The sequence below is a fragment of the Daldinia decipiens genome (genome assembly GCF_022478715.1).
Source record: "Daldinia decipiens strain CBS 113046 unplaced genomic scaffold F4813scaffold_10, whole genome shotgun sequence".
Lineage (NCBI taxonomy): Eukaryota > Fungi > Ascomycota > Sordariomycetes > Xylariales > Hypoxylaceae > Daldinia > Daldinia decipiens.
The window spans coordinates 276,441-294,183 of record NW_026054553.1 but is presented as its reverse complement, the minus strand read 5'-3'; the positions used below and the strand labels follow the sequence as shown (position 1 = coordinate 294,183).

General features: G+C 45.3%; 8 protein-coding genes across 8 annotated transcripts; 4 read left to right on the top strand and 4 right to left on the bottom strand.

Annotated features, from left to right (window-relative positions):
- The first annotated feature begins 82 nt into the window (after positions 1-82).
- On the top strand, positions 83-2,684 carry F4813DRAFT_354058 (fungal-specific transcription factor domain-containing protein). The gene is made up of 5 exons (XM_049242704.1): positions 83-291; positions 357-392; positions 445-519; positions 614-1,887; positions 2,018-2,684. The coding sequence occupies exons 1-5, from the start codon at positions 203-205 to the stop codon at positions 2,566-2,568; spliced, it is 2,025 nt and encodes a 674-aa protein (XP_049101127.1). The 5' UTR covers positions 83-202; the 3' UTR covers positions 2,569-2,684.
- Positions 2,566-4,906, bottom strand: F4813DRAFT_23712 (FMN-dependent dehydrogenase-domain-containing protein). Its single transcript, XM_049239975.1, has 5 exons — positions 4,376-4,906; positions 4,262-4,320; positions 3,011-4,199; positions 2,880-2,953; positions 2,566-2,827 (listed from the first exon to the last, which is right to left on the bottom strand). The coding sequence occupies exons 1-5, from the start codon at positions 4,401-4,403 to the stop codon at positions 2,741-2,743; spliced, it is 1,437 nt and encodes a 478-aa protein (XP_049101126.1). The 5' UTR covers positions 4,404-4,906; the 3' UTR covers positions 2,566-2,740.
- A 512-nt stretch (positions 4,907-5,418) lies between these two features.
- F4813DRAFT_387870 (uncharacterized protein) lies at positions 5,419-5,795 on the top strand (the record flags this gene model as incomplete). Its single annotated transcript, XM_049246620.1, has 2 exons — positions 5,419-5,705; positions 5,768-5,795. 2 exons carry the CDS (start codon positions 5,419-5,421, stop codon positions 5,793-5,795), a joined length of 315 nt encoding a protein of 104 aa, XP_049101125.1.
- Positions 5,796-5,853: 58 nt separating this feature from the next.
- F4813DRAFT_379896 (peptidase S28) lies at positions 5,854-7,374 on the bottom strand (the record flags this gene model as incomplete). The annotated part of the gene is made up of 1 exon (XM_049245509.1): positions 5,854-7,374. One exon carries the CDS (start codon positions 7,372-7,374, stop codon positions 5,854-5,856), a length of 1,521 nt encoding a protein of 506 aa, XP_049101124.1.
- Positions 7,375-9,797: 2,423 nt separating this feature from the next.
- Positions 9,798-10,622, bottom strand: F4813DRAFT_387868 (uncharacterized protein; the record flags this gene model as incomplete). Its single annotated transcript, XM_049246619.1, has 2 exons — positions 9,798-10,475; positions 10,602-10,622. The coding sequence occupies 2 exons, from the start codon at positions 10,620-10,622 to the stop codon at positions 9,798-9,800; spliced, it is 699 nt and encodes a 232-aa protein (XP_049101123.1).
- A 1,540-nt stretch (positions 10,623-12,162) lies between these two features.
- On the top strand, positions 12,163-13,461 carry F4813DRAFT_387867 (uncharacterized protein; the record flags this gene model as incomplete). The annotated part of the gene is made up of 2 exons (XM_049246618.1): positions 12,163-12,414; positions 12,472-13,461. 2 exons carry the CDS (start codon positions 12,163-12,165, stop codon positions 13,459-13,461), a joined length of 1,242 nt encoding a protein of 413 aa, XP_049101122.1.
- A 296-nt stretch (positions 13,462-13,757) lies between these two features.
- Positions 13,758-15,260, top strand: F4813DRAFT_23645 (ubiquitin-like protein). Its single transcript, XM_049239967.1, has one exon. The coding sequence runs from the start codon at positions 13,851-13,853 to the stop codon at positions 14,694-14,696; it is 846 nt and encodes a 281-aa protein (XP_049101121.1). The 5' UTR covers positions 13,758-13,850; the 3' UTR covers positions 14,697-15,260.
- F4813DRAFT_23492 (uncharacterized protein) lies at positions 14,890-17,039 on the bottom strand. The gene is made up of 11 exons (XM_049239959.1): positions 16,703-17,039; positions 16,391-16,495; positions 16,257-16,337; positions 16,143-16,205; positions 16,017-16,079; positions 15,880-15,951; positions 15,698-15,823; positions 15,575-15,637; positions 15,446-15,508; positions 15,318-15,383; positions 14,890-15,249 (listed from the first exon to the last, which is right to left on the bottom strand). The coding sequence occupies exons 1-11, from the start codon at positions 16,908-16,910 to the stop codon at positions 15,083-15,085; spliced, it is 1,077 nt and encodes a 358-aa protein (XP_049101120.1). The 5' UTR covers positions 16,911-17,039; the 3' UTR covers positions 14,890-15,082.
- Between the last annotated feature and the right edge of the window lie 704 nt (positions 17,040-17,743).

Below are 17,743 nucleotides of genomic sequence, written 5' to 3'. Positions count from 1 at the left end.
TAGCGATACCTCTGTCGTTGCATAATTAATCTTCATCTAAGAAGATCTATTAAATTAAAAGCTTGTGTTATGCAGGGCTTTCACTCCACATCGTTGTCCAGTTCCTCCGGTGAATCTCACCTGATCACACCAAGCCTCCTTCGATGAAGCTCTCTTCGATAAACGAGTGGTCACAAATAAGTGACCATGTCCCATTGCGTTGATGTTCCACAATTTCAGTAGCCATCAGAAAACGAGCCCATCACCACCGACACCAACTCGCCTTAATAAGTCGTGCTCAGAATGCACGAGGTACGTGATACCAAGGGCTGCCCTTTTGACTCGGTTACTAAGACTTGACTGGCTACCTATACTAGGCGGAAGGTTAAGTGTGATGGTGGCCACCCATGTAGGCAAGTAGCCGTATCGCATGTCTCACGGATTGTATATTGATACGTATCATAGCTCTTGTACATATTACAAGGTCTCACACCTATGTAACTATCGGCAGCGGAATAAAAGGAATGCTGTCAGTAGAAGGTAATCATTCCAACACCTACCTTTACTCTAAACAGAGTGTACCTCGTTTTTAAATCCTCCGAATTATATGTATAACTTACACGACTGGACTTAGTACCCTTGAGGAGGTGTCAGAGCGATTAAGGTCACGAACAGAGATTCTTGAACGACTGTTTCCTGACGCGTCCGTAGATGAACTCATTGGTAAGAGTCGTGATGAGTTGCTAGAAATTATTCGCCTAAATTTAGTATCCAAAGGAGCATTGGTGGACTTAGTTAGCCGGCCTGCTGAATATGCCGAAGCGGCTGATGATTCCGCCCAAGTCTCTGAAAACGGCGAGCCTGCGGCCGATCGGCAATGGGATGAGTCAAGTCACCAGCCGCCTGTGCTGCAGGCCGCCGATGATATTAACGCTATCAATCTCGCAACCGATAAACATCGTCGCTCTTATTTAGGAGTGACTTCAATCAGCGCCATTCTCCGAGCAGTTTTCCGGTTTTGTCCCTCGGCAAAGCATCGTGTTGCTGAGCAAGCCAAGAGATGGTCCGAGAATCCTATTCAGCCCCAACTTCAACCTGTACCATTTATGAGCGGGGACTTGAGTACCCATCTCCTCAAAGAGCAACGATGTATCGATTTCTATTTCGAGCATATCCACCCAATCGTTCCTATGCTAGATGAAGAAGATTTCCGGAATTCTTACTCCTTGAGACAGCGCAGAGATCCTGGCTGGCTCGGTCTGCTGAACATGGTGATAACTCTTGGCTCTATAGCCTCTGGAAGCGATACCCTTCATGAGCAATACTACGAACAGGCTCGCAACTTTTTAGATCTCGATAGCTTCGGCACCGGCAATCTAGAAAGTTTGCAGGCTCTCTGTTTGCTTGGGGGACTCTACTTGCATTATCGAAATGCCCCGAATATGGCCTATGCTGTCCTTGGTGCTGCACACCGCGTCGCCATCGCTCTAGGTTTACATAGAGAGTCCAGACATCGAAATACCACCACGATAAAAGTTCAAGAGAATACGAAGCTAAGCCGGGCCGAAACTAGACGTAGGACGTGGTGGAGTTTATTCTGCCTTGATACTTGGGCAAGTATGACACTGGGCCGTCCAACCTGTGGTAGATGGGAGGGTACGACGATGGACACTTTATTTCCGAGTCTTTTAACTGAAAATGATCATATGGCAATGTCATTATCTGCTAGTCTCCAGTTCTGCCTATCATGCAACCGCATACAGAATCGCTTTGCACGGTTCAGTCGTCTTACGATCACCGAGGCAATCTCTTATGATGAAGAGTTGCAAACGTGGTACGCCTCCATACCTCTAGTCCTTCGATCACCGACAAACTCGCCATCGCGTCTCACAATTGCACGCGAATTCAGTATGTAGCATTCAGAGTTTTCTTCCCCCCTTTTTGTCCCACATCAGGAGACAAAGCTCCGTGATCGAGTTGGTAGAGATTCGTTACGAAGATCGTTAAAAGAAACATGCACTGACTTCTATTCTGATAGTGCGGAACCGCTACCTTAATATACGTTTAATCCTGATGCGATCTCTAATATTGTATCTTGCGCATAGCCGCATTCAAAAGGCTCAGCTTAGCACCGAAGAACGTCAGATTATTGATACTTGCCGAACCGTTGCGGGTGAAGCTATTGATTCGATAGCACTTTACTGGACACCGAACAGAATTCACGTCTGGAACTCAGCTTGGTACCTTTTTCAAGCCTGTATGATTCCTCTACTTTTCATCGTGATTGAGCAATCGCGCCCCGATCCGAATGCCGAGTCATTGGCCTCGGCTCGCGCAAGTTTGGTCAAAGCTCTCGAAACTTTCTCGGAAATGAAGCCGTGGATGCGAGCTTCTGATAGAGGACCAGACATAGTCGCAGCGATATATGAAGCAATTACCGGCGAGGCAGAAGTTGCTGGCCGAACCCCATCTCATGATGGAGATTCGAATTTCTTCGGCTGGTATGATGAACAGCTTACTGCCGAGTTGGACTGGGGTTCGTTTCTGATGGACGATGATCTCCAAGGAGCTTTCTTCGCAGCTCAATGAAGCGATATCTAAAAGCGAACAAATATGTTATACTATACTAAATTAGGCGATTCATCGACCTACTAGATAGGTATCCAAAGACAATTTAAGGGACTTCAATATTTTATTAAATTCATGCCTTATTTGATGGCATGCGCATTCATTAACCCATTTACTAGTCCTAGTAACATCTTCACAATTTAGACTGGAGTTTCCTTTCAATATCCTCGAGACCTGAAGGCCCATCGAACAACCTTGCTGTTAAGGCACTCGTATTAATCTATTATATGGTTAGTAAAATAGTTGGAAGGGAGAGATGCGATATGACTTACGTGGCGCAGACTAAGTTCTGATACATTCTTCACACCAAGTAGCCTCATCGCCGTTTCGGTCTCGTCGGCCAAAACTATATCATATGTCAGCCATAGATATCATCCACGCACTCCCTAGCTTAGGTACTTACTCTTGAGCACTCTCACAACGCCTTCTTCTCCACCAACTGAGAGTCCGTACAGAGCCGCTCGGCCGATCCCAACACCCTTCGCTCCTAACGCCAGAGCCTTCACAACATCTGTACCTCTCTTGACACCCCCGTCAACGAGTACATCGATACAGTTAAAAACATGTGGGCAAAACTTTCGAATTTCCAACAGGACTTGGATCGGCGGAGGTGCAGTATCAAGTGCCCTGCCTCCATGATTCGAAATGATGATAGCTTTAACAGCAGGGAACAGCGTTGCGGCGTATGCATCCTCATGTGTCTGAACTCCTTTGAGGACTATCGGCAAGCTCGTATGTCTGCCTAGCCATTCCAACGTCTTTCTCCATGTTAACGCCGACTCTGTCCCCCAAGCCTGCGGCGGTGCCCCGCCAGCTACCTCCGCCATTTTGAAGCGCTCATCTGCTTCGCGTTTTCCGGGGAACGGTGCGTCCAGCGTTAGGACGATGAACTTGATCTGCGGGATTTTGCGGATTTGGGCTAGAGTCCTCTCGGTTGCTGCGAGGTCCTTGAGCACATATAGTTGCCACGCGAAGACTGCGTCAGGCCCGGCACTCACGATTGCCGGCGGTGACATCGAGGCATTCTTACTGATGATCTGAAGCGCGTTGAATTTTGAGCATGCGCGGGCTATTCCAGCTTCGCCACTCGGATGGGCCAGACGAGCCATGGCAGCTGGAGAGACATAGATTGGTAGGCCTACCCCATTGCCTAATATCGATGTCTCCAGCGAGCACTCTGTGCAGTCTACAAAGACCCGCGGTCGCAGGAGGATAGACCGGTATATCTTACCATTCGCCTCTAAGGTGAGTTGGTCGTCAGTAGCAGAGACATAATATGATATTGCTTTGGGTGATAGACGTTTCATCGCGTGCGATTCAATTTCAGATACACTCAACATCGACGCAAGAGGCGGTAACGTAGTTGATGAAGTGTCCTTCAATCCTAGGTGCGAATCATGCTTGGATTTCTGTGCCATCTTGTCCTCGGGAGCGTCGCCTGATTCAATTGTTCCTATTACTTGGTCTGGCGTCAGATACTCATCTAGAATCTCAACTGGGTGGACCGAGTCGAAGGCCGCCGAAGCGTCTTGCCCTGCATTCTTTAGCAGAATACTTCTCCCTCCAGGATGTTTTGGGACGAATGAAGTGATCTACTCAGGTCGAGTTAGCTCAACGCTCATTGAAAATTACACTCTATACTTTGATAACCTACATCGTATACCTTCCCATGTAAAACCGTCCAGCAACTCTCTTGAGTTTTATGCTCACTCACTACGGAATATTAGCAAGCCTCTAAATAAACCCTCCGGTATCGATCATCAAATACCTTCTGCCAATTTCCATCTTCGACCCATAGTCGCCTAGCTTTGCAAGCTCAAGAGAGAGGTTCGCTCAATTAGTAATTCCCCGACACGAAAATATTGCAAAATCAGAACCGCCGTAATTTGATAGATACTCGTACCTCAGCAGTGCCAACATAAGATCGTTCAACCGATTGACTCCTAATTTACACTACTATAATTTGACGCTCGTCCACAAACACTCATATTGAAATTCCTTCGCTGGTGATATTTGCTCCTAGGAATAGCTCTTAGGGGTTAATGCCACGAGTCTCGAATTATTCAAGACCCGCAATACCTCAAGCTGCAGCCAACTCTACTGACGATAATGACCTTACCGCTTGGTGGCAGTCGGTGGTTTGTTCAACCGTATTCTGTTTCAGGAAGGGGGATTTATATAAGACCGCATTGTAAATTAGAACGCTACCCCCACCAAAGAACCCTCTACCATAGGGCCTCCACGGCCTATGTAGATGCCTGGGGAATTAAATTCCCGAAGGCCAATCAAATCTAATTTGGAGTCCTAACATGACCCCAGATCGAATGGTTTCCTTTAGCTCCCCACTTCCTAAGGGCATCGCGTGGGAAATTTACAGGCTCCATGGGGAACCTGTGTTCCTGCGGCTTACCAGTGGAGTGGAGAGCCGGGGTTGATAAGCTTTCTTCGGGTTCTTCGCGTCGTATGAAGTACTCGTATAAGACGTGCTGATTCGTTTAAGTCTCAACTCTTAATGGCTCTCGTCTTGGCCAAGGGAACAAACCTTGCTGTTCGTCACCTTCTTATTCATGACGGACAAAGTTAGAGATACGTGAGCTTCTAAAGCGGCGAAGATTCGTTTGGACCATGATTCAATGGATAAAAAAGGGCAAGATAATATTAATCTCAACGATGTCGACGGGATCGAGCCTAGTCCGGAAACATATGCAGCCAGCATGGCGACAAACAAGCCGAATCCTCGAGGTCCTGGCTATATTCAGCTTTACCTTCTAGCTGGAATGGTTTTTCTTTGCTCTACTATGAATGGTTAGTATGTCTCGCATATCTCACCTAACTTCTGGGGCGGCCGGCTTCCTGAACACGTTCGTCGGTCCCATCGCCCTCAGATCGATTGGCTATTGGTTTTACGTGTTCTTCGTATTCTGGGATGCCTTCGAGATAGCGTTTATGTATTTCTTCTTCGTAGAGACTAAGGGGATGACTCTCGAGGAATTGGACGCGATTTTCGAAGCGAAGAACCCGCGGAAAGCTAGTGTTGAAGCAAAGAACATGCAGAGGAGAATCATTAAGGAAGAACGGGCGAATGACATGACAAGTGTGTAGGCAGCATACAGTAGTTTTAGAAAAAGAAACTCGCATTGCATTAACGAAGCTATTGTAGCCATAAAGTGCGGGATCCTTTGATCTAAGCCATATTGTATTAGGTTAAGTCATTACTGAATACGACTATCATACGTATACTCTGACCTACTTCTTTTGGTCATAGAATTCCTGCACCCACTCTGCCATGTTGGCAACCTGCTCATCGGCAATAGCTTTAGCACCGGGGTTGACGGCCCAGTTCTGTCCGTACAAGTCAGAGCAATGTGTACCCTGCTCCAAAACCCGAATGGGAAACTCAGGAGTGCTTTCCTTGGGACCGCCAGGGCGGAACTTGGAACTGAGCGTTGAATCACGCCATGGATCCCATTGACCGTTGGTCATCATTAAGCGGGTCACGTTGCTCTCGAACCAACCGCCAGTGTATTGATTCACATCCTTAGCAGACTTGCCCTTGGCAATACCGTACTCTAATTCAGGGAACCAAAGCGGGCATTGCGAGCGCCAGTAAGCTTTGTTAACGAGGCGTGAGACGATGCTAGGACGACCGACAGGGGCACCATCTTGCCAATATTCGAAAGGTTCGTTGCATAGCATCCAGTTCCATTGACGGTTCCCAGAGTTGCCTGGTGAAAGGTCGTGATAGATGGGGTTGGAAGCATTCAACGACTGGAAACAGTCCGTATTGTTTTCGCCTTGGAAATACCCGTAGCTTTCGCAGGTTCCGGGTAACGCGACTTCTGTGAACCATTTTGCGTAACCGTCTAGGGCCTTAGCCAAGCCAACCCCCTTAGGACCAGGCACAGAATTAGTAGAATTGGGCCAAACATTCTCGACATAATCGCAGAATCGGTAGTAAGGGGTATATCCCAAAGTCGTCGTCGAGTAAAACTGTCCTGACTGCCACGTCCACGGGCCATTCTCAAGAGCAGCGGCAAAATCAGCATCCTTCAGGTTGCCCAGCTTGAATTTGTTCTTTAGCTTAGCCTTCTCCTTAGGGCCACCGCTCAGGAGAACAGAATCGACGTAATCGATGACAGTAGTCAAATCAGAGCTGCAGTTGCTAGGCGTCGCCTCTTGAACAGGGACGAAATATTGCCAGAAATCGCCTATGGCTTCCACCACCCCACTAGTACCGTAATACGCCCAGAACGTACCAGGGTCTTTAACAGCAGTCCATCCGGCCAATGCACCGGGGTAAGATCCACCCGTGAAGATCCAAGGCGCATCCTTTGCACTGCTTTTCTTAGTCTCGTCAAAAGGTGTGTCGAAGTTATTGGCGAAATAGGTATTATCCTTGATAGAGTTCTCAAGGGTAAGATATTGGAGATTCTTGGTGGTCAAACTCTCGAAGGGAGACGATTCGCCCCAGTATCTGTGCTCAAGAATGACAACTGCACCGCCAAGCTTCTCTGCTAGAAGTCCCGTAAGGCGTTTGCTCGTAGTGTAGGACACATTGAAGTTATCAGCTGCTTGTTCGCCGGGATTGACAAAAATAATCGGCGACCCAGGTCCTTTCCAGTACTGCGTTCCATACCAATATCTCTGCTCGAAAGTGCCGAGATCAGGATTAGAATGGTCAAGCAACTGAGGGAAAGTACCCCAACCAGCGGTGCCATTGCTGGCTGCTAGGATGCTGAATTCGTCGTCAATTGGACCGATTTCCATACCAGCTTTGTTTTTCATAAAACCGGCCGAGGCCCCAGCTGCCAGCAATAACTGGACTACACACACAGGAGACTTCATCTTGGCAATGTGAATGTGGTGTGGTTCCAGGCACCTGCGGAGGTGAGCTGTAAAGATCTCTCTTCTCTTCCCTCTCTCCAAAGACCGCGGAAGTAACTCACATTTTATATTGCCTCGCCCCTGGTTAGCTACATGATCCACCTACCCACTGCAGCTTATCTTCTAGCAAGCTGGCAAGCTGGCAAGCCGGCAAGCCAGCACCATCGCGTGCTCGATCATCCTAACGACCTTCCCTTTTTCGTTAGCGATGCGCCTGCAGAGTACCACCAACAAGGATGTTAACTATCCTTCCGCTTTAGGGAAGGGGGAAAGCCGTACCTGAACTAATACGAGAACATGGAGCGCAAATAAGCTTTCATTGGAGAGATGATAAGATGGTTCTAAAAGCAAAATAGATCCGCGATTGATATAATTGGATGTAAAGGACCTACCTACCTATGCATATCAGAATCCAGCATCTCACAATGAAAAAGGTAATTTCCGCTACTCTATCGTAACAATCAATAGAAAAGGAGCAATCAACCCAATCCCCGCAACGTTCCATACCCTCGGGACCCTACTATCTCACTATATTCAATTTTAAGATATAATATCAAGTTATTTGTATTACTTCAAGCTCTTTGCTTCTCAGCGAAAAACAATTCATTGTTTCTTAGCATACACGTACAACTCCATTGAACATCGTATCATACATAAGTTAATAATATGGATATATATAGAGGCATTCCTGCTAAAAAGTTATTCCAGTGTAGCTATTTGTAATTTCATCACATTTCACAACATCAATTAAGATGGCGATCATGACCCAACAATCGGTACCAACCGCACCAATAGCCCCCGAGAACTCCACAGAATGCTCGGTGCGTGGTTGCCAGAAGCAAGTATGGGGTAATGACATTTTATGTCAAGACCACGGAGTTGGGGCGGCTGGGGCAAAAAGGAGGTATTATTATCGGCGAAAAGCTACCGGCATTTGTAGCAAATGTTTTAATCCAGCCGCAGAAGGGCATGTAGAGTGTGAAGAACATCTCTCTCTTCGTAAGCCTCGTGGACGGGAAACGCAAAAGAAAAAGTATGATGGCCGCAGAGCTGCAGGTATTTGTGTCAGTTGTCCAAACCCAACTGCAGAAGGGCGTGTACGATGTGAGAAGCATCTCTCTCTTCGAAATATTTATAAGCAGGAACTGTCAAAGAAAAATTACGCTATACGCAAAGCTGCAGGTGTTTGTACCAAATGTTCAAATCCAGTCGCGGAAGGGCATACATATTGTGATGAGCATCTTTCACAGACAATGCCAAGGGTTAAATCTGATAAATACCGTGCTCGGAATAGACGTCGTTATAATAGCCGCAAAGCTGCAGGCATTTGTATTAGTTGTCCAAATACAGATCTAAACCCAGCTGTAGAAGGGCGTGTACGATGTGAAAAGCATCTCTCTCTTTGGAATATTAGTTCACGGGAAACGTCAAAGAAATATTACGCTATACGCAAAGCTGCAGGTGTTTGTGCTAAATGTTCAAATCCAGCCGTGGAAGGATATACAAGATGTAATAAGCATCTAGATGCTTGCATTGCGAATTATCATAAACGCTCAGCTTCTGGGATCTGTGCCTCGTGTTCAAACCCAGCCGCGGAAGGATATACAAGATGTAATGAGCATCGAGCTATGAATATTGCGAATTATCATAAACGCTCAGCTTTTGGAATCTGTGCCTCGTGTTCAAATCCAGCTTCAGGCTCGCATGTGTATTGCGATAAACACCTAGCTCGTTTTCAAAAAGAAAAGGTGGTCGAAAAGGAGGCGAGACTGAGACTCAGATTAGAGCAAGCGTTAAATCAGAACGTATTACAACCCAAGGGCAAAGAAGCCGAGAGAGAAGACTCTATAACAGAGAGCATATCACCGCATATTGAAGAGGAGATGACAGGCACTCCTATCTCTCAAGATATCGGCCTTGAAGAGAAAGAAGCGGCGCAAATTCTTATATCCATGTACAGTCAATTTAATAATTAGACTCATGTTCAGGGCGGATAGTTTTTTCCATCATCATGAGATTAAGATCCTTTCTTTTTAGTCAACCTAGTAATTGAGAGTATAGTTTAGCATAAAAAGATACTATATCAATATTCAAGAAACTAATTTGTCAAATATACCGGACTATTAAAGGTCTAAGAAAATTTAGCTTATTATGATTTTACAAAGACACTTTTCTCCATCGTAAAGCGCGGGTCAAAGCTTTAGTTGAAGTTATAGCAATAAAATAATAAGGAGCCCGAAATTCAGGTGAAAACATTGCGTCCGAGAGCCAGTTTACTGGAATATAATTATTAAACCAGTATATCATTAGATCGCACAGGGATCTTCGCCATATTCCGCTAACAAAAATCCTCTGAGCTCGAGATTGAGTGCTAGGCGAGCAAAGGAAGCTTGCGAACGCCACGATCCAAAACGGTATTCGAGTCGACTAATAGGACCCTCAAACCCAGACACCGTGCCGTGATCGATTATATCGTCGATGTCGTACACGAACTTGCTTGAGAAAAACCCATCCAAGTAGTCTCGATTAACGACCTGTGGATCTCCAGCAATTAGAAGCACGCGGCTAGCATAGCTAGGAGCACCTTCTTCTCCAACCCTATTCCTGTTCCATTGCACCCTTGGAAATCTGCCTCCAAATGTGATTCTTCCTTGCTGTATTGCATTGAAGAGCACCTCGGCGTCTTGCCGTTTGAAGAAACTAATAGATGCCGCAGCGGTACTGCTGGTTTCGTTAGGGCCGTTGATTACAGTCGAACGAATCCTGCCCGTCTTGGTGATCGCAGCAAGGAGTTTAGGGACAGTAATAGACCCAGGTAGTTCAGTAATCCACAAACAAGTATTCTTTTCTTCGGGGACATCAGTCCCTTTATTTGTGGACAAATTGCGGTCTCCTCTGTAGTTTCCATTAAACCGGTTCGTCTTTCGGGATGTGTTAGCAGCGCCTGTCAACTGCTCGGACGGCTGGAAGTATCGGTGCTCCAACTACAAAAGCATTGTTAAAATAATTTCTTAGAGGCATTCCATACCCAGAATAGGTATTATAGCCCTCATTGGTGTATACCTAAACAAAAAGGATAATAATGCAGCTAGAGAAATAGGTATACGTACAGTGGGGATCGGCGTAGTCATTTTATCAAGTGTGATGATGTTCGGGAAAACAGCTTACACAAATTGATGCCTTTAATTGATAGGAGTGTCCTTCAAGCTAAATAGCACCCAAATGATTGCGCAAACTTAGAAATAGTTATGTCGTTTGACGAGATGCACTTAGGCTGCTCATTGAGCTACTATCTGATTTCAACCCCTTTCTAGTTGACCACGAAGGAATAAATTTATAGTAAAAAAAAGGAGCAGAAGGACCAGTTATATAGGTACTATATTGAACCCCTTAAGTGAAGAAGGGTGAATATCGCGCGTCTAAATATGCATTGAAAATGCCTTGAGCAAGATAGAAAAGTCACCTAGCAACAATATATGTAGTCACCAGAACAATTAAGGGGTCATGTGGGTATGGTATCGCAAATATAGTTTTAATGTATTGAATATCAGCATTCATCCGATATCTTTTCAACATCCCATAGCCTGGTGTACGGAGTCGGTATTTTCATCTTTTCTTATGGGTTGTAGCAAGCTCCACATCCAATGCTAAGTGACAAACTGCCAATATTGTGTGAAATGGAGATAGGTTTGACATGTTTCTGGACAGAAATTGAAATGAAGCAGGAGTCACGTCAGGTTTGGCTTCTTCGCTCGTAGTATATATCTACTAGAAGTCTTGATCCAGTTGTACTTGTATTTCCTCACGGCATAGGATTTCTCCTTGTTGCATTCCTATAACAAAACTATATGATCCATCCAATACACCAAGGCTTGCACAGTAAAGTACCAGGATCATAATATTTACGCCTCGATCAAGCCAAAACGCTCCCATATAAAGCCTAGGTGATATATTAACTTATATACAACCAATTACCCCGATAATACTTTATATCACTAGCTGTACTTATAAGTCAGCTTCATCATAAGGTAGCCTCTACAACGTCAGCCTATAATATAAGACACTACTAAACGCAGGCCTTCACAATATTGGAATCATATTACGCCTTGTTCTGTATCATCATTGTTTGTATAGATGGGTAGCAATGGCCCTTAGAAGGATATAAATCAAATCTCGTTTGTTTCTAGAATTAATATGATGAGTCACGAAAATTGCAATTTGTATCCTTTAATACTATGTCCCTGTAACAGGAATAGCTGACAATAAGTGTATCGTCTTTTCCTCATGAAAAGCGTACAAGACCTGGAAACTGACACTGTCATGGCTTTTTTGTCGCCGTCACCTAAAGTAACAACTCTGCACAAAAAGATCCATGACTCACATAACGTCGATAACATTGCCATGGAAAGAATTCCAGATCATGGCTTTTTATTCACCAGTGACAAGCATAACACATTGCGTCTTCTATTTCGACACAAATCATGTTTGGGTAACAATACAATAACTGGGAGAAATCGCGCCTATGATTTATTATTCTTCACATGTTCCCAACCTACCTTTAGTACCCTAGGTATTCTGGAACACAACCTATCAAGACGTCGGATTCATCATTGCAACTACGCTGCAACTAGTTCAAATCCGGGAGCTTTCTACTACACTCTGTTCATCACAATGGAGCTTCAGTACAACCATAGCCGTGCATTTAAAGTTTCTGTCAACACTCAGCTTCAGGAACCATGGAGCAAGACATTAGAGCGCATTCTTCCATTCCTTCAGTGCGTTGATGAGTGCAATTTCGACTCACAATATCACCCAAAACATCGCGCCAGCATCGAATATTATGTGGGAGATCACTTCAAACCTATATTGATGAGCTATGTTGGACGAACGTTCAATTCCTGGAAAAAAATCCTAGAATCTCGGGTAAGTTTGAGCATCCGATCTTACAAACCCCAAATACAAATACTGACCTTCCTATAGACTCTTAAAAAAACAGCACTGTTCAGAAACCAATGCAGATCACCTAAAAAAGTCTTCCACACAAAACAAAACCACAGGGCTACTGTAACGCCAAATAACCTTACAAGGCCTAGGAAAAGGACACTGGAACTTCTTGACTTGCCGTGCGAAGTTTTTCAGCATATTTTCGAATATGTCGTAGGCTCTTATGAGTTAAAAGGAGACCTCCTCCGGCTCTGTCGCCACACCCCTCCCAGCCGATATGGTCAAAACACCTCAACACAGTTAATCCTCTATAAGCCCCGGGCCTGGGCCGAACTAAAGGTTCTTCGGATTTGTCGAGCGTTCCGAAATTTGGCCATCTCATACTATGGTTTTCCACAGGAAAATAGCTTTCCTTTCAGCCCAAGGCTGGACGCTATAGTCATTCAGGGCGAAGAGTTAGATTGCTTTGGCGAGGAAAGGGCTCACTCCGGTATTTCCTGTTTCGCAAATCTCTACTTGCAGGATTGGAACAACGATGACCACTGGCTTTATTACGATGGGGTCTATAAATTCAACGAGAACAGATATGGTGTGAGACCGTGGAGCAAGGTCACAAAGATATCAAACGAATGCCTCCGCAGACTGAATGAAATCACGATAGATATTCACGATGGCAGCACATATAAATCACACTGGAAACATATCTGGCATTTCCTCGGCCGCACGTTCACCAATACAACGTGCTTGAGATTCAATATTAGCCGAGTAGATTGCTGCGCTCGCAGGGAGTCAATAGAGGAACAGGACCTGGGTTTGAAGAAGAAGAAGAAGTACTATTTGAGTCACGACATAGCAATTCTTCGTGAATTAGGCTTGGCAATAGAAGAATCTCCTCCAAACCGGCTTTTCCCCAAGTTGGAGGCTCTGAAGCTGGTAAGGGTCGCAGACTATTGCACAGACGTATGGTCACCGGAAAACCGTAGAACTAGGCGGCTGCTTGGGATAAAGATGGCGCATACAGACTAGTTGCGGTCGGGGGGCGGTTAGGTTAATAAAGCTAGAATGAGAAAAATAATGCTGTAATATAGTGGTCAATACAGCAGCAGAGATAATCCAGATCTATCTTTACTAAATTAATTTTCAACGTATGACTGTGTATAGAATAGTGATGTAGAAAAGGGGTAACTAACAAATAAGACATCAATTTCTTTATGCATATTAGGGACATATCGAGTCGTATATAGATAAAAGATATATGGGGTATCTGGGTATTAGGTCATGCATATTTAGGTAGGTACTTCATACTTAACATCTAATTATCAATTCTGTATTTTTTTCGCGTCAACCTTCCAACTACGCAACCAATACTACCAAAAAATATAAACACAAAATCCCACAAACATTTACCAATCTCAATGGCAGACAAATCTGCCTCTCCTCGCGCCCCACGAGGTGATTCACCTCCGCCTCGCAAACGGAGTAGAAGCGACGATCGAAGCCAATCACCACGTAGCCACCGCGACAGACAGGACAGAGATAACCACAGAAGAAGCGACAATTATCGATCGCGGGATGATGATAGGAATCGGGGTACAAGACACGAGCCTGGGAGAAACCGAAATGATGAGAACAAAAACGATCCCGACCGGTTAGGACAAGACGTGGAAAGACAACGTGACAATCGCGGGGAGAAAGATTCAGACCGGAGAGATGCAGATAGGAGTGAGGGTAGAGATCGAGACCGGCCCAGACCAAAGAAGAACTTTGGGGGCTTCAAATTTAAGGATAAGCGTCGCGATGAGTTTGAAGACAGAGGCGATGACCGACGTGGTGGCTCATTTAGAGGTTACCGAAACCGCTCACCATCCCCACGTCGCCGAGATCGAGATCGAGATCGGGACCGCGATCGCGAACGTGATACGGGCGCATCTTCGTCTACTAAGAAATCCAAGTCGAAATCTACCGGCGGAGATACCTCCCAGCCTCCTGTTCGAGCTCCCGCAGCTCCCTCCGGCGGCGGCGAAGAGATGATTATCGTCCATATCAACGACCGACTTGGTACTAAGGCAGCTATTCCATGCTTTGCTTCAGATCGCATTAAGGAGTTCAAAATTATGGTCGCGGCGCGCATCGGTCGAGAACCCCACGAGATCTTGCTCAAGAGACAAGGACAACGGCCTTTCAAAGACATGCTTACACTTGCCGACTACGAAATTAGCAACGGAGTCCAGCTTGACCTGGAAGTTGACACTGGTGATTAAGCAGGGAGATAAGGAGAAAGCTATATTGCTATTATGGGCCATGATAGATCGTCGAGTGCAAGCACGGATACGCTTGTGTTATCAACCTGCGATGTATTCAATGAGACACCTACATGGCAATCTAGATATCTAGGGTCAGTGCAATATAGGGCCTTGTCTTCATTGGTACTACATTCTGTAGTATCATATTCCAAGATCAAGAATGAAGTATATCTCCAAACCACGCTGTCACAGTTCTTAATTCCGGCAGGATTCTCATATTTAACAGATGATTACACAATACTTTGCCGTCAGTGCCTGCCCGTGCATCGGAATATTTTTCTTAAATTATGTAAATTGTGTAGACGAGAATCCCTAGAAACCATCTCTCAAGGGCAAGATGAGTATTAATTCCTCTGACCGCTCTGTAACTTCCAGAGTTGATCATGCTGCTCTCGAAGACGCCTATCCTGCTCTTGGATAAAGTGGTCCTTCTCGCTGAGCCTCTGAGTCAGTCCCCTCTTCTCATCACACCATTCTGCCCTTACACACGTTTCAACATCCTCTTTCCAATCTATACAGGTGTTAAAATATTACTGTCTAGGTACACCTCACTGTCTACATCTCAGGGGGGCAACTTACGGTCGTAACATTTGTTCTCCAAGCACGGCTTGGCTTCAACTTTACAGCCGCACCGTGAGCAAGCATCTACGTTAGTAAGAATAACTGGTCAGTGATCCAGTCACGTTCAAGAGACAGATCATTCTTACGAGTGTCGCAAAATATTCCCGTGCAATTGACGCACTCTGGGCAACCCTCGCTCCGGCAAGAATCTGGCCAGGATAGTTAGTTGTGGTAGTACATAGAATGACTCTGAAGGAAATAGAGGGGACACTTACGGAGCGGACAATAGCGTTCTCCTGACTTCGCATATTCACACTCCTCCTCCCATTCGCATCGATCTAGTAACAATTTCAGTCAATCACTCATTTGCTCGCGAAGCAATACAGACATGTGCTTACGATCATCACAGTAGTCATGTTCTCCAGACGAAATATTACACCCCCTTTCGCGACATGCATGTTCCATGCAGTGAAGTGAACCTTCTATCTTCTGCAGTACGCATCCAGGAGTCTGACATTGAAGGTCTAATCACCGTAAGTACTTCCATGAGGAAGAAATCATGGTGAGGTAGTTTACTCACGCTCTCTGCAATATTTCCTGTTCCTTTCTTTGGGGCGGTTGCAGATCGGCGGTCCCCATTCACATCTATTGTCTAGCCAGTCGAGTTAATCAAGAACCCTAGTCTCATACGGGAATGCCCGAGTTTATAAGACCTACGTTCTAGGCAAAATGGAAACGGGGGAGCAGCTATATGCATGCAATCCCGAATCTGACACTTATCTATCTAGCAGGTTAGGAGTTGAGGTTCGTTTAATTATATAGGGTATATCATATCTCACTTACGCCCTCGGCAGCATGTAGTGCCTTCTAGAGCCTGGTTAGGGCAATCAGTCGCACGACAGTTATCTTTAAACCTGTTAACATATCTCATGAACCTTGTTGAAGGTCACAGCTCACGGTCGTCACAGAACGGGCGGTATTGGTTTGGTGCCAGCATAGGGGCGCGCTGGTTAGGACATTCCGTTGCAATACACTTGTCTATTAATAATCAGCACCAGCGACTTCTTTATGATCTTGATAAAGAGTCTTACGATCGAAGCAGTACTTTCGACGTTTATATTGTGGTGTCCCAGCTCGGCCTCGATCGTAGTACTGCATCCTCGCATTCATACAACCTATTGCTATACATACTATGTCTATATACCAGTCAGATAAGTCTCTATCATCGAAAGACACATTTCACTCACGTTGAGAACAGACCGAATCTTCCGGCTGCTTGTGGTTCTGGCATCGCTCTGCGTCGAACAGCGGCTCCCAAAAGTGCTCGCATGTGTCTTGAATTGCCGTAAGTCACAGAACATTTCGATATATCCTTCGTCAAATATGACATAAAGGCCACTTACGTTTCTTACAATGCTTGGAGGAAACTTGGTCCCTTCGTTCCACCTCTACCTTACAACACGGTGCATCACATAACTTTTTGGTATGGCACGTAGTTGTCGATCTTATAAAACAAGGCATCGACTTGCATGGCGTTGATTTAGAAGTAGTCGGTTTAGTATGACATCCTGACGGTTTACATCCCGCCGGCTTCGTACGGCACCCCAGCATGTCGAAACGCAACTGGCGCTTATCAAACAGAGGATCTAAAGATGATATCTTGTGTCTTTTTAATTTCTGAACCCCTTTAAGGAAGGCCCTTTTTAGAACCAGCCACAAGGTCACAGGAACAGGTTTCCCAGGGATTCATCGCTATTTTATCGATCTGCTCAATATTTCGGTGAAGATTTACTTGCATCTTGGGGTGCTTCATGCTCACGTCGATGGCACTGAAAAGTGCATATTTTGCTGACGTGCCTAAACGGCTACTTAAAAAGCGGAGGAGGCTGTGTTGATGTTAAGTTTATAATGTAGCACTACAGCTGCATTATATGTGCACTTTTTGCATAGGCCACCGGCACTGGCCCCCCTATCACCTTTCCCGCTGCCGCTAGCCCCCAATTCGCCGTTCACGAGTCTTCTACCTACTCGATTATTATAATAAATGCAGCTGGAGATAGCATTAATAAGCATGTGGGTAGTATTACTACGCTGTGTGTATAGAACCTTTAAGTTCAAACATTATAATTTGTTCAGTCACATTTACAATTTTCAATAAAACCATTTGTTTATAATACCGAGGTGACCACTGACTTTGGAGCCTTATCAACGTATATCTTGGGGTGTGTACTCGTGAGATAATGCCTTACCCAAGCCACAAATTTCACCTCATACCAAATATGGGTTCTTGCAGCTTGATCGTCCCTACTACCTTAAAAGGTTCCCCGAAATGCGCCATTTAAACACGTTTACACGCCGGGGATTCCGGGTGGCCATGCGCATCCGGAAATTAGCATAAGGTTGGGTACCTATATAGGTATTCTTCGGAGTAAGTATCCAATGTA

Bases quoted from the DNA above. Each gene is read 5' to 3' on its own strand.
- F4813DRAFT_354058 (XM_049242704.1), top strand. From the start codon at position 203: ATGTTCCACAATTTCAGTAGCCATCAGAAAACGAGCCCATCACCACCG. The intron at 292-356 runs GTACGTGATACC...TACCTATACTAG, and splicing joins TCGTGCTCAGAATGCACGAG to GCGGAAGGTTAAGTGTGATG. The intron at 393-444 runs GCAAGTAGCCGT...TACGTATCATAG, and splicing joins GATGGTGGCCACCCATGTAG to CTCTTGTACATATTACAAGG.
- F4813DRAFT_23712 (XM_049239975.1), bottom strand. From the start codon at position 4,403: ATGGGTCGAAGATGGAAATTGGCAGAAG. The intron at 2,954-3,010 runs GTAAGTACCTAA...CATATGATATAG, and splicing joins CGTTGTGAGAGTGCTCAAGA to TTTTGGCCGACGAGACCGAA. The intron at 2,828-2,879 runs GTAAGTCATATC...ACCATATAATAG, and splicing joins CAGAACTTAGTCTGCGCCAC to ATTAATACGAGTGCCTTAAC.
- F4813DRAFT_23645 (XM_049239967.1), top strand. From the start codon at position 13,851: ATGGCAGACAAATCTGCCTCTCCTCGCGCCCCACGAGGTGATTCACCT.
- F4813DRAFT_23492 (XM_049239959.1), bottom strand. From the start codon at position 16,910: ATGCTGGGGTGCCGTACGAAGCCGGCGGGATGTAAACCGTCAGGATGT. The intron at 15,952-16,016 runs GTAGGTCTTATA...TCGACTGGCTAG, and splicing joins GTTTCCATTTTGCCTAGAAC to ACAATAGATGTGAATGGGGA. The intron at 15,638-15,697 runs GTAAGCACATGT...AATTGTTACTAG, and splicing joins ACATGACTACTGTGATGATC to ATCGATGCGAATGGGAGGAG.